Source organism: Phascolarctos cinereus, unplaced genomic scaffold (assembly GCF_003287225.1).
Source record: "Phascolarctos cinereus isolate Bilbo 61053 unplaced genomic scaffold, phaCin_HiC Scaffold_2;HRSCAF=192, whole genome shotgun sequence".
Taxonomy (NCBI): domain Eukaryota; kingdom Metazoa; phylum Chordata; class Mammalia; order Diprotodontia; family Phascolarctidae; genus Phascolarctos; species Phascolarctos cinereus.
This window is the reverse complement of record NW_027555625.1, coordinates 317,887,990-317,901,362: the sequence shown is the minus strand read 5'-3', so window position 1 is coordinate 317,901,362 and position 13,373 is coordinate 317,887,990. Positions and strand designations below refer to the sequence as shown.

At 36.6% G+C, this 13,373-nt stretch overlaps 1 protein-coding gene across 3 annotated transcripts in view; it reads right to left on the bottom strand.

Moving 5' to 3' along the window:
- Nucleotides 1–13,373, bottom strand: part of RBL1 (RB transcriptional corepressor like 1) — a 73,088-nt gene that overhangs the window by 22,245 nt on the left and 37,470 nt on the right. For all 3 annotated transcript variants that reach the window (XM_020990799.2, XM_078150227.1, XM_020990801.2), the window contains exons 10-15: nucleotides 11,634–11,746; nucleotides 11,382–11,485; nucleotides 10,505–10,642; nucleotides 7,411–7,575; nucleotides 3,991–4,114; nucleotides 1,109–1,375 (exon numbers count right to left, since the gene is read on the bottom strand). In XM_020990799.2, the coding sequence (XP_020846458.1) occupies nucleotides 1,109–1,375; nucleotides 3,991–4,114; nucleotides 7,411–7,575; nucleotides 10,505–10,642; nucleotides 11,382–11,485; nucleotides 11,634–11,746 (911 nt within the window). The remainder of the gene's footprint in view (nucleotides 1–1,108; nucleotides 1,376–3,990; nucleotides 4,115–7,410; nucleotides 7,576–10,504; nucleotides 10,643–11,381; nucleotides 11,486–11,633; nucleotides 11,747–13,373) is intronic.

Here is a 13,373-nt window from a genome sequence, read left to right as displayed (position 1 = left end):
AAAACGATGCTTCAGGTCATGATGCTCGCTAGGGCACTAATGACCCAAAAATGAACAAGAGTAAGCTATGATGACTATTACCACCCTCTTGATGAAGCTATGGAAAACAGATTTGCCCAATGGGAGGGTGGGAGTGAAAAAATCAGGGCTCTAGATTCTGATTCCTGTTACTCCTCTCATTCCCTAGAATCCCTTGCCTGAAGAATTTTATGGATACAGTTAAAAAGATGATACTTTTTCCCTCCTGTTTTTTATTTTTTGATAAAGTAGGTTAAAGTGCTGAGTGTGTGTGCGTGCATACTGTATATATTTACTAAAATATAGTAGACTAAAAATCTTGATGAATGTCATTCATTTTAAAATGAAGGAGAATGTTTTGTTAAAACTACTTAGATGGTTCAAATAGGAAATAAAGAATTCAGCTTTCTACAATAAGAAGCAAATTAAAAGAATTTTGGGGGATTAATATCATAGAAGATAAACACATTTTTTCACAATCTACTTTTTCCCCTAGTAGAAGGCCAGCTAATACATGTTACCTAACTGTGGGAGGAATACTTGTTTGTGAGTCTGAGGAACTGAGATCTATCCAAGCTCTGCTCTTCACCACCTTTATAACTGGTTGTCTACCAATAACCTCACTGGACCTCTGCCTCCTCTTTTGTGAAATAAGGGATCTCCAAGATGCCTTCTAGCTCCAAAAGACTTGGAGACATTCAAGAAAATAATTTTAACAATATTAACATGTTTTAATTTAGGGTACCATAGTATCACACCCAATAGAGTTGGAAAGAGCTCTAGAAGCCAGTAAATGCCACCCTCCCACATCTTTCTCAGGAAAACCAAGGACTACAAAGCTGAAATAACCTAGTTGAGTCCATGAACACAGCCAATAACTGGCTTTCCCAATATATTTTTGATACCATTGAGGGAACCCTTCATGATAAAAGCTTCTACTCAAAATGAAAAAAAAAACCCACAAATAAACAAAAAAAACCCAACCCAAGATTAGCTCAAACACCAGCCTGAAGGTGCTGAATGGACCACTTCTGATTTAGTGAGTCATTTCTCATAGTCTTAATTCAAAGTAAATTTTAAAAGGTTTTACCATGCAATGGAATTGTAACTCTTTGTCCTGTTGTTCCTGCTACTACAGCTGGTGCCACAGTTAGAAGACTCTGTCCAGGTAAAACAGATACATTTTCAGCAATAACGCTTGAAGATGAAGCAATTTTCAACTTGGTTCCTTCTGTTGCAGTTTTGTCTACAAACATTTTTGAGGAAGTATCCTCTCCAAAAAGTCTTCTCTTAGCACTTCCTGCAGTAGGAGAACTGTAGCGCTCATGAACAGATATTGGAGATAATGGCTGCACATCTAAACACAGAAAAAAACAAATGTGAAACAGTCTGAGACATACAAACACATTTATCCAGTGTATCCCTGACTGTCTCCTTGAGTAATTGTCCATCTATGGGGATGAGGCATGAAGCATAGGGAACATAGGGACAGTAGGATATGATGAGGACTGGGTTGAAGAGATACTCTGATCTTTACTCTCTCCATCTTTCCTGTCAATTACTAGGAAAGGAGAGTCAAAGAAAGAAAAGGGTCAGCCTGAACTTAGTTTAAGCCCTTCCTAACTGTCAACAGGCAGTCACAACTTCATCAAACTTATGTGAAAAAGTAGGTTTATTACAAGAGAAATGAACATGTGTGTGGAACCCTAAGCATGTGCAAAGAGTTCACAATCCAAACAAAAGTGTGCATATTTATGAAATTGTGCCAAAAAGGAGAAGAAACAGAAATCTCCACCTAAATGGGAGTGGCAGGGGAGGAGAAATCATCAATAATTAAGATGGCAAAAGCAGCACTGTTTTCCCTTGGGAACTGCCAGACTATGAAGATATGATGGTTGCCTTGTCTACAAGGGTCCCAGCTGCACAAGCAGTTTCTCAGTCTAGTGCAGACTGACTGGTGCCTGTCTTGACTTCCAAGGACACACAAGGAATTCAGCTAGGGGTACAAACAACAAATTATGTCAGCTTGGAGTGGGGTGAAGGGCAGCTTCATCCTTGCCATGTTCAAGGCCTCTTGCATACTCTGGGTCCAGTGTTTCTAGAACCCATGGCAACTCAAAAGGACAATTTCAAGGGATCCGTTAACACCATCTGCTCCTGAAGTCAATCAACAAGAAACTATTAAGCACCAACTACATACCCAGCACAGATGATACAAAGTCAAAAACAAAACAGTTCCTTTCCTCAAATACATTAGACTCTATCAAGAGAAACAAGTTATACATATTTAAGTAAAAACAAAATAAATGCAAGGCAGTTTCAGTGGGGAAGGCACTAACAGTTGAGGAGATCAGGAAAGGCTCAATATAGGAGGTAGTGCTTGAACTGAATTCTGAAGGGAGCTCCTGAGTATAGTGAGTCAGGAAAATCCTTGGTATACCTCACCAGGGGGACAAAGGGAGCTATGACTGAAGTACTCAGTCACCCTGTTTTTTTCCTGAAGGGATGGTAGTTTCATGTGGTATTGGAATGTATAAGATCTCTCCAAAGAGCAGAAGAAAGGTAAAGTATGAGTGACTAGAGAACATGAACAATTGCTTGAGTGGGAGCTTTGTGTAAGTGGGAAGAAGGGCAATTCATGGGCAGTACTAGGAATGAAAAAAAAAAGGTATAGTCCATGACACTTAAAAAAAAAAGCATTTGCAAACATGCCTAAAAGAATTATGTGTTACTCCTTTTTTATATATTTATTAGTGAGAAACTGGGATGGGGGGGAGAACAATTTTACAGGAAAAATCTGTTATATATTTATATAACTTTAGCTAGAATATTATAAAAATTGCCTCAGCAGATTTGACAGCTCCTTGGAGTACCACTCAATTCTGGGACTGAGAAACAGTATGAATTTACCAGTAGCCCACACTTTCCAGTTGATTCCCAGCACTTGTAAATTTACTTCTATAGGATTTGGAAGATGGAAGTGATCCCTGCTAAAGCTCCCTGCATTCCCACAAGGCTCCTTGATGCATCAGGTCCACGCTGAAGCTCTTAAAAAGTATGAACAAGACCCATGACACAGCGCTACTTATATCCCAACCAGAAATGTGGGCTCAGTTGTAAAATCTGGAGACAGACAAGGACAGGCACTCTGTGAGCCCCTGTTGCTGTGGAGGCACCCAGCAGGAGGCTATTAGCAGAAGCTGCCTGACTAGCAGCCAGGTGTCTGCAAGGCAACCAACCATTTGAGTCTGTAAGTGTCTTGGGCTGGTAAAGTGGCCATCTGCATGGCCTCAAGACTCTTGAGTTATGAAATAATCAGTGCAATGCAATTGTTTATTTGCTAAATCATCTAACACACAACTGAAATGGAAATACAAACTTTTCAAAATCCCATTAGTGAAGTATAAACAATACAAGAGAATACAAAATTAAAAGATTCACTCTACTTGGAACCTCCAAACAAAATGATAAGTTTATAATTATTAAGAATTCTTAAAAATTAAGAAATTAATATTGACAGACTCAGAAAAATAGAATTTTCTAGTTAACTTTCCATTTAAAAGCTATGTATGGTTAGAAAGCTTTATTCTATTCTTATGTGGCTGAAGTTATGCCCATAGGATTTGTTTGACTATTGAATATTTAGAGCTAAAATGGAAATTTTATTAATTGAGCAAGAAAAGGTACAGATTCAACCATTAAAATGATTATCACACATTAAGAGACTGAGCCAAACCTCTTAAGTCAGAAGAGCAAGATGTGGATCATACAAAGGGATGGTTTAATATTATCAACTTTTCCTATTTAATAAAAAAGTCATAGGTCTTTATTCAAGCTCTTTGTTTACATCCCTAATAAATGCATATTTTTTAATGATTCATTAGTAGAAGCTACAACTTTAACACTGAGAAAAGCTATCTTAGTTCCCTTCTCATTATTATTTAACCTTAAGACATATCACCTTGCACCTACCCCGTCGAAGATTCCCACTGTCAGTCCGAACTTCTTTTACACGAGGGTGCACTATGGGAGACAATGGCATCATTGGGAGATGACCTTGAACATTTCCCATCTCCAAGTTATTAGGAAATATGACCTACAAAGCCCAAAACACAAATCTGCTTAGGATAAATTCTAAGAGGCAAGCATCACTCCCTCAAATGATTATTTTTTGCTTGAATCCTTTCCATTTTCTCTAAGTCTCCCTCTGTGGGTATGTTGAGGAATTCTGAAAACTGGGCAGAATCCAAATCTAAGACAAAGATCCCAAAACATGGGAGACTCTGAAGAAGTCAAGTTGCTTCCAAACTCGGAGTAATGGTGATGGAGGCATGAGTCTCCAGTGGTGAGGCAAACAGGAAATTCCAAAAATGGAAAATGGAAATAGATGGAATCCAGTGAAAAGCAAAATAAAAATAAAAGGAGGGGAAAGAAAAAAGAATATCATAAAGAAGAAATGAACTATTAAGGGTCATAAAATAACTACAAAATGTGTGCTTTGCATATGACCACATGGTATATATAATAAAAACAGTATATTAATGAAGCTTATAAAGTGAATTGATACTCCTTTCAAAATCTATAAACAAAACGGATGAAGAATTACTATTGTGCAATCTATGACACACTGCTAGATGGATACCCCACCAGTACATCTCTCCCTTGGCCAAACGATATAGATGCACAATTTGCTGAGAACAGAACTGAATGGGAGGGAAAGGAACAAGCATTTATTAAGTGCCTACTACATTATGCCAAGCAGTATTATCTCATTTGATCCTCACAACCCTGGGAATAAGTGCTATTATGATCACCATTTTAGACATGAGGAAACTGAGGCAGACAGAGGCTGAGTGACTTGCCCATAGTCACACAGCTGGTAAGTGTCTGAAGCCACATCTGAATTTAGGTTCTCTTGACCCCAGGACAGGCTCTCTCTATGGCACCTCCTCATGAGCTCAATAAGTTTTGGGAAATTGCACAGAGCTTTCGAAGACCCTAAGCTGCAGCCTACTGTGGGAATTCATGTTTTCAGCACTGATCTTATCCTTTTGATTTATAGCTGTGAAATGCGGGACACCACAATATTTAAAGAAGCAGAACTGCATGTGGCCCACAAGGCAATGGGAAACTGCAGAAAAAGCACAAGGAAGGTGCAGCAGATTATGAATAAAGACTCACATACTGGAAGTGACACAAAAGACAGGAGACTGTAAAAGGAGATGGGCTGATCTTATGGACAATGTTGTGCTGGGATTCATTATACTTCAAGCCAGGAGGAAGGCCTCCAACAAACTGTGCAGAATCATAGAAAGACATAGAAAGGAATTTCACAGGATGAGGTCCTGGACCCACTAAAGCATCGAAGTCTAGCATGACAAAGTACACGTCAAGAGCTTGCTTTGATGCATGGAGAGAGAGGCACAAAGCTAAATGAGGCAGCCCACCACTCAGGAGAGATATAGGACACACATGCAAACACCCATAACACATTATTAGACATGACGATTACATAGAGAGAGGTGTAAACAAAGGCCACAGGAGGTCTGAGGGTGGGAGGAAAAGAAAGCAAGAAGCTAAAATCAAGGAAGACTTGAAGTGAATCAGCATTTATTAAGCATCAACTATGTGCCAGGCACTGTGCTAAGTACTTTACAGGTATTGTCTCACTTGATCCTCACAACAGCCCCGTGAGGTAGATTATTATTATTATCATCCCCATTTTACAGTTAAGGAAACTGAAGCAGATAGAAGTTAAGTGACTTGCCTAGGGTCATATAGCTAGAAAGCATCTGAGGCAGGATTTGAACTCAGGTCTTTCTGATTTTGGGCCCAGCACTCTTATGTATTGTACCACCTTGCTGACTCCTTCCAGACAAAGCAATGAGGTAGCTGGGTGGATAAGGCACTAAATCTAGAGTCAAGAAGACCTGAGTTCAAATCCTGCCTCAGACACTTATTTATGGTGAGACCCTGTTTCTCTGATAAAGGCCTCATTTCTCAAATATGTAGGGACCTGAGCCAAATTTGTAAAATAAGTGTAAAATAAGTTGATAACTGGTCAAAGGATATGAACAAATATCCTTTCAAAAGAAAACAAATCAAAGTTATCAATAGTCACATGTAAAAAAATGCTCTATAATCACTATTGATTAGAGAAATGCAAATTAAAACAACTCTGAGATACCACCTCACACCTATTAGACTGGTTACTATGACAGAAAAGAAAAATGAAAAATGATGGAAGGGGATGTGGAAAAACTGGAACTCTAATGCACTGCTGGTAGGGTTGTGAATTGTCCAACCATTCTGGGAAACAATTTGGTACCATCACCAAGGGTTAGGGTTAGAATAGGAGCCTTTGATCCAGTATCACTACTACTAGGTCTGATCACAGAGATCAGAGAAAAAAGGAAAAGGACCTACATGTACAAGAATATTAATAGCAGCTCTTTTTGTGGTGGCAAAGAACTGGAAATTGAAGAGACGTCCATTAATTGGGGAATGACTGGACAAGTTGGGGCACATGATTGTGACGAAGTACCATTATGCTATAAGAAAAGACAAGGGGAGTGGTTTCAGAAAAAACATGGCAAGACTTATATAAACTGATGTAAAGTGAAGTGAGAAGAACCAGGAGATCATTGTGCACAGTAACGGCAACGTTGTAATGATGACCAAAAATGTGTGAGACTTGGCTGCCCTATCAATCCAATGATCCAAGACAATTCCAAAGGAATCATGAGTAAAAATACTATCTTTCTCCAGAAAGAGAGAACTGATGAACTCTGAAATATAAGTAAGCAAACTGAAGTATAATTTTCTCACTTTATTTTTTTTTTGTGATATGGCTAATATGGAAATACGCTTTGTATGATTTCCCATATATCATTGATATGATTTAGCTTGCATTCTCTGTAGGTGAGGGATGGATGGAAGGGAGAGAGAGAATTTGGAACAAAAAACAAAGTTAAAAAGAAAAGGATGTCAAAAATAAATAATAAATTAAAGAAACAAAAAAATAAACTAAGATAATATTTATAAAGTGCTATTCAAACCTTAAAGTGCTACATAAATGCTAGAGATTAGTATTATTAGTATTATTTAATTTAAACTTTGGAAGGGATAGTGGTGGTTTTTTTTTTTGGTTGGGCAATGGGGTGAAGTGACTTGCCTAGGGTCACACAGCTAGTAAGTGTTATGTGTCTGAGGCTGGATTTGAACTCAGGTCCTCCTAAATCCAGGGCCAGTGCTCTATCCACTGCACCACCTAGCTGCCCCTGGATAGTGTTTTAATAGGTAAAAATAGTGAGGGAGGGTAATTCCAGATATAGAGAATGGGATAAGCAAAAGCACAAACATGTAATGTTACCCAGCCTTGCCCTAACTCACTTCTTCACAGGTAGGAACTTTGTTTTCAGAAATGTGGAGAGCATCCCACAATGCAGAATCATTGCTCCATGCTAAACTTTCTAGAATTTGTTCTTCAATGCTGTTAAGGTGCTTTATGGTATCTCTTGATAGTCCTTCCTCTGATCGAATCAGTACTTCAATGACCTAGAAAGAAAGGTATTACATGTTTAGAGAAGAAAAACATGGCCCCAGGGATGCTACAGCTGATAAAAGCACTAGACCAGAAGTCAGGAAGATTTGTGTTCAAATCCAGCCTCACATTCTTCCTAGCTGTGTGACCCTGGACAAGTCATTGAATTACTTTCTGCCTCAGTTTTCTCATCTGTAAAATGGGGATAATAATAGCCTTTTCTTTCAACCCTTTCTTCCAGGGTTGTTGTGAAGTTAAAATAAGGTATTTGTTAAGCATTTAGCCAACTTTAAAGTTCTATATAAATGCTATAATTATTATTATAGTTATAATAATAGTTATTGTGCTAGGCTGAGTTTGGGTGTATTATAGTCTTTGCCACTGACTTACTGCATCATAAAGAACACATTTTTTCTAGAAGCGGCATGCCAAAGGTGAAATAACAGAGATTCTCAGGAGACTGCCATTGTGTGATTTTGAACAAGTCAACTGACCACTCTAAGCCTTAGTTTCCTCATTCCCTAAAATACTTGCACAGCCCACCTCACTTGGTTGAGAAAAAATTGCTTTATATACTAAAAAGTACTTTATAAATGTGAGCTATTTTACTACAAACCACATTTTTGCTATTTATTTAAAAAAAGAAAACTGTTACAAAACATCTTTCCTTTGAAGCAATCAAAGCATTTCCACATATTTTTTCATTAATCTTCAAAACATTCTTATTTTACACATGGAAAACTTAGGCACAAAGAATTAAATGGATTTGTGCAATGTTATAATGTAGAACACAGGTAAGATGATCAAGGTTCTAGAAGTGAAAGAGATCTTAGTAAAGTCAACTTTCTCATTTTATTTTTTAAAGTTTTAATTAATATTTAATAATTAATTGATAATTAATATTACTTTTGGTTTTTGCACCATAGTCATTTCCTGACATAACCTCTCCAGTAAATAAATCCTCACCCTCCCACCCCCTGCTGTCCTTGTAACAGAGAAAAACAGTTAAGCAAAGCCAATAGACAGCAGAACTGCATCTGAAAGCATATCCAATATTCTGCTCTCATCTCTCTATGGAGAAGAGGGAAGTTTATTTCTTCATTTGTTCTCCTGGGCCAAGATTGGTATTACACTCAACTAGAGTTAAGATGCTTTGTGGTATTATTCTCATTTACATAACTGTAGTCTTTTTATATGTTGTTCTCCACTCTTTCATTTTACAAATGGTTAAACTAAGGCCGAGAGAGGCTAAGTGATTTGCCCAAAACTGTCTAACAGAAGCAGGAGATGAACACAGACTGTAACTCCAGAGACTCTGTTCTTTCCTTTGGATTACAACATCATGATTCCCAGCCCAACTGATGTTCTTCCAACTATCCTACTCTAATAGCAAATAGAGTATTTAAAAGTAATTTTACTTTTTTGATGAAATTAGTTATTACTGTCACAGTGGATATCACCTGACATATAATTTGTCATTCCTCATGTTGGACATTTCTTCTTTTGGTCACAGTGATTCATGAAATGGAATAGTAGAGGAGTTATCAGCAGATGGGTACATATCATATAACATATGGATGGAATAGCTACATCAATAATATTACAGACCCTCCTAAATATCTAATTAAACATTACCTTAACTTAGTCCAAAGGGAAAAGATAACATCACACTGACATATAGATCAGTCTTCCCCTGGGGCTGGAAAAAATTGCTGCTTAGCAAATTAGATTTCCACTGAAAAAAATCAATCTAATTATATTCAGTCAACAATTTATAAACAGAAAAAATCCCAATGAAAAAATCATTTTCTATCATTTTAACTTGGGCACAATTTAGGAGGGTGAAAACTAAAAACATATTTTTCTATTAACTTGAAAACAGCATTGATGAGAAAATATTAACTTAAGGTCAATAACCCCAAAACCATATTCTAGTAGTACCTAAGTGTGGCTATTGGCCATAATACTTTTTTGGATGGTGAAAATGATGGAGTATATAGTAACAATTTCTACATTTTACAAAAAAAAATTAATAAAATTTGTTTCAGTAGCAAAAAAATAACATTCCTGCCAATAATAAGCCAATAAGCTTGAAGTAACTCAAACCCTGAGCAAACACATATTTAGGCATTATAGTCTCATTAATCAATGCCATTAGGCAAAAAAGGAATTCTAGAGCTACTGAGTATATTTTATTCCTTATACTAGGTAGATCAGTACTATTCATAGTACTATATCATATTGTATCATATTCTACAAATAAGACTATCAAACCAAGTTTTTTTTTTAACATAGTTTTGAGTAGTTCACTGATACCTGGTCCTTTTACTACTTGTTCCCAATCCCCACCTCACCACCTCCAAAAGCATACATTTTTTTCCTAATCTAAGAGGACTTGAGAAAAGTGGGTTTTATAGCCTTTCATTCAAAATTTTAATTCTAGAAAGTCTTCATATATCCCAAGCTTCATGTTAAGGTAATTTCAAGTAATTTTACTTATATAAGAACCTTACAACAATAATAAGATTCAATTTGTATAAGACTGAAAAGTTCACTTAAAAAACCCAGACCTTTATGCATATAAACTTCCTGAATATCCTACAAAATGTTGGTAAAAGATCAATTACATACACATGTATATGTGTGCATGTATATGCACACAGACATATATGTGTATGGATATATGTGTGTGTACCCCTAATGAGCTTACTAATCTATGAGAGAGGCTGCTGTAATCTAGTGGTAAGGGTACTAGGTTTAGAGTTGGAAGCCAGAGGCCCAACCCTAGCTCAGAAACCTACTACCTCTGGGGCTCTGGCTAACCATAGAACTCCCTAGGCTTTTAGGTCACTAATGGAAATCAATATTCCTCAGCACCAAAATAAATACAATGTATGGAAATAATGCCAGGTATAACATGATTGGAAATTATTTTCATCTCACCTTATAAAAGTAAAACGGACTTAGATCAAGAACTTCAATGATCCAGGGAAAACTACGAGGTGAGCTATATGCAAACAGCACAATTTCTAAACAGCACGCCATCAAAGAACGATGAAATATATCCTGCTCCAAAAGAACCTTTAAAAAAACAAAAGGTAGTTTAGTTCACCTTAATGCCTTCATTTTTTGAGATTAAGGTTATAGAAATTAAGAAATTATAGAAATTAATTATATTAAGGTTATAGAAATAAAACAAAGAATGTATCTAAATTACATTGAAATGCTATAACAATGAATATGAAAGTTCATGAAGAGGCTAAAAGTTACCAAATTAATATCTAATTTAATTTCATGAAGGCACCTCAAATGTCAATGAAACATCAAAATTCAGAAAAAGGAAAGCCCTTTAATACAAATGTTCATCATGATGATGAACACCAGTTACCACACTTTGCTATAGCTGGTGTGAGACACATGGGAACAGGAGTGATAAGAAGAACCTTAGAACTTCCTTTTTGGAAAGTGTCACTGGTATCAGAATGAATCTGATCATATAAAGCTATCATAAAAGTAGGGTGACATATACATGACTAATGGCATGCTCAACTAGGTAATATTAAATCGTTGCCTTCTTTAAAAAATATTTTTGAATTAAAGGATAAAGGAACCTTCTCCTTTATGGTTCTCTCAATCCACAAAGTCCTCAACATTTTCTTCTACATCACAAATTATGGCTCTTTTCTTGTTGGCTTGACCCTGCTCTCCTTACTTACACTATTTGTTAGAGTACAAAAGAGAATACCTAACCATTTCAAGAATTCCAAGCAATCAAAGAGAACAGATTTGTGCTTACTGAATAAAATATTAATCTACTTACAGACATGTCCATTCCATGATGCCGTCGTGTTTCCTGAACCATTACGGTCTCTAATATTTTATAGTATAAGATCTCTGCCAATTTTAATCGGTTTACAGCAAAATCTACAATAGAAACAAAAGGGTATATGCTAATAAAAATCAATAGTTAATAAGCATCCAGGAGAGGAAGTTGGTTATAATGTCCATTCTTTTAGTGAGGACAAGCTGTAGTCATGTGCAGTGCTGCATTAAATGACTTCGCATTTCTTACCTATGTGAGATCCTGGCTGCTCATCTGTTGACTGAGTATAGTGTTGACAAAAAGCTTCTCCTATGCTTTTCACTATGTTCATGATGTTTTCCATAGGATTGCGTACACAAGACCTGTAAAATGTAATATGAGTAACCTAATACTGAAAGAAATGATGTTACATCATTTGGTGGCTTAAGTTCTGTAATGTGCTGTAAACTTAGCTATGTAAAATAAAACACATTATTAAAGAAAAGAAGGTATAAAATCTTTAAATCAAGTCACCATGCAGTTCTTGGGATTCAGTTTTGGAACTGACATAATACATAAGCAGAGCTGATATAGTATATAGCCATACTATGGACACACACACATTATACTAGAGTTATGCCAGAAGGCTGATGAGGCAATATGGTGTAAAGCACTGGCTTTACCTCAGATATGTATTAGCAGTGTGATCCTGGTCAAATTGCTTAACATCTGTAAAATGAGGGAATTGGACTTGATATCCTTTGCAGCTCTAAATCTATATTTCTATTATCTATGATCCTATTAGGCAGTGTTAATACGGATACTCAGATATCACACAAAGACTCATGGAGTTGAAAAAGAACCTCAGAGGTCATCGGGTATAACTCATTCCCTCTTCAACAACCCCAATGAGTGTTTACCATGCCTTTGTTTAGGGGGTACCCACTTCCGAGGCAGCCCATCTTACTTTTTTACATACCTCTAACTATTTGGAAGAATATTTTCTTAAACCAAACCTAAATCTACCTCTACAACTTCTATCCATTGCTTCTGGTTGTAGCCTCTGGGGCCACCTAAAACAAGTCAAATCCCTCTGCCATGGGAAAGCTCTCCAAATACTTGAAGATGGCTATCCTATCCTCACTAAGTCTTCTACTCTTTAGGTTATATATTCCATTCTTTCAACCAGTTTTCATACTGGTTGAATCTTAAGGTCCATCCTGGTTGCCTTGCCTGGATGCTCTTCAGCTTAGCCCTAAAATGAGGTGCTCACACCAGCACACAATATTCCATATGTGGTCTGACCAAAAAAGCTTCAGGTCTTTCTCTGAAGGATTTCAGGGTACTTTTGGAGCTATAAAGGAATGTCACATTCTTCCTCTGGAGTTCTAGGGCATTTTTGCTTTTTTTTTTTTTGCATTTTCTTAACAAGCTGCAGCATGTTCTAAAATTTGTCTTAACACAACAGAAAATTTCACATGAAGTTGTGACCAACTGAATAACTTGCTCTGAGCAGAAGAGAAGCAGACACATAAACGAAACTAGACTAGTGGTCATTCTGTACCTGAATGACCACTATACCTAAAACATGCATTTCTATTCATTAAAACCACTTCCTTTTGGTAGCTTTTATCTTTCTGTTTCATAGAAAGGTAGGAGTCTGACAGTAAATATAAATCCTAGGTGTATTCTCTGAAACCTGAATCAAGCTTGATTTAGTCCTTCCAACTTAAGATAGCTTCTACTTACTTGCTTCTGTTTTCACCAATGACTTTAACCTGCTAACTAGAGGTACAAGAGCACTAACAAATGGTGATAAGTATGTGATTTCCCTAGTTATTCCACTGTTAATTACTTTCAGTTTTTAGTATTATGATATTTATATGAAGATACATATTCTGAAATATATTCTATATAATAATTACAACAATTCACATTTGTATAGTACTTAATAGTTTGTAAAGGTTTTTTCCCCCTATAAAACCCCTGTGAACGTAAGCATACCCTTTA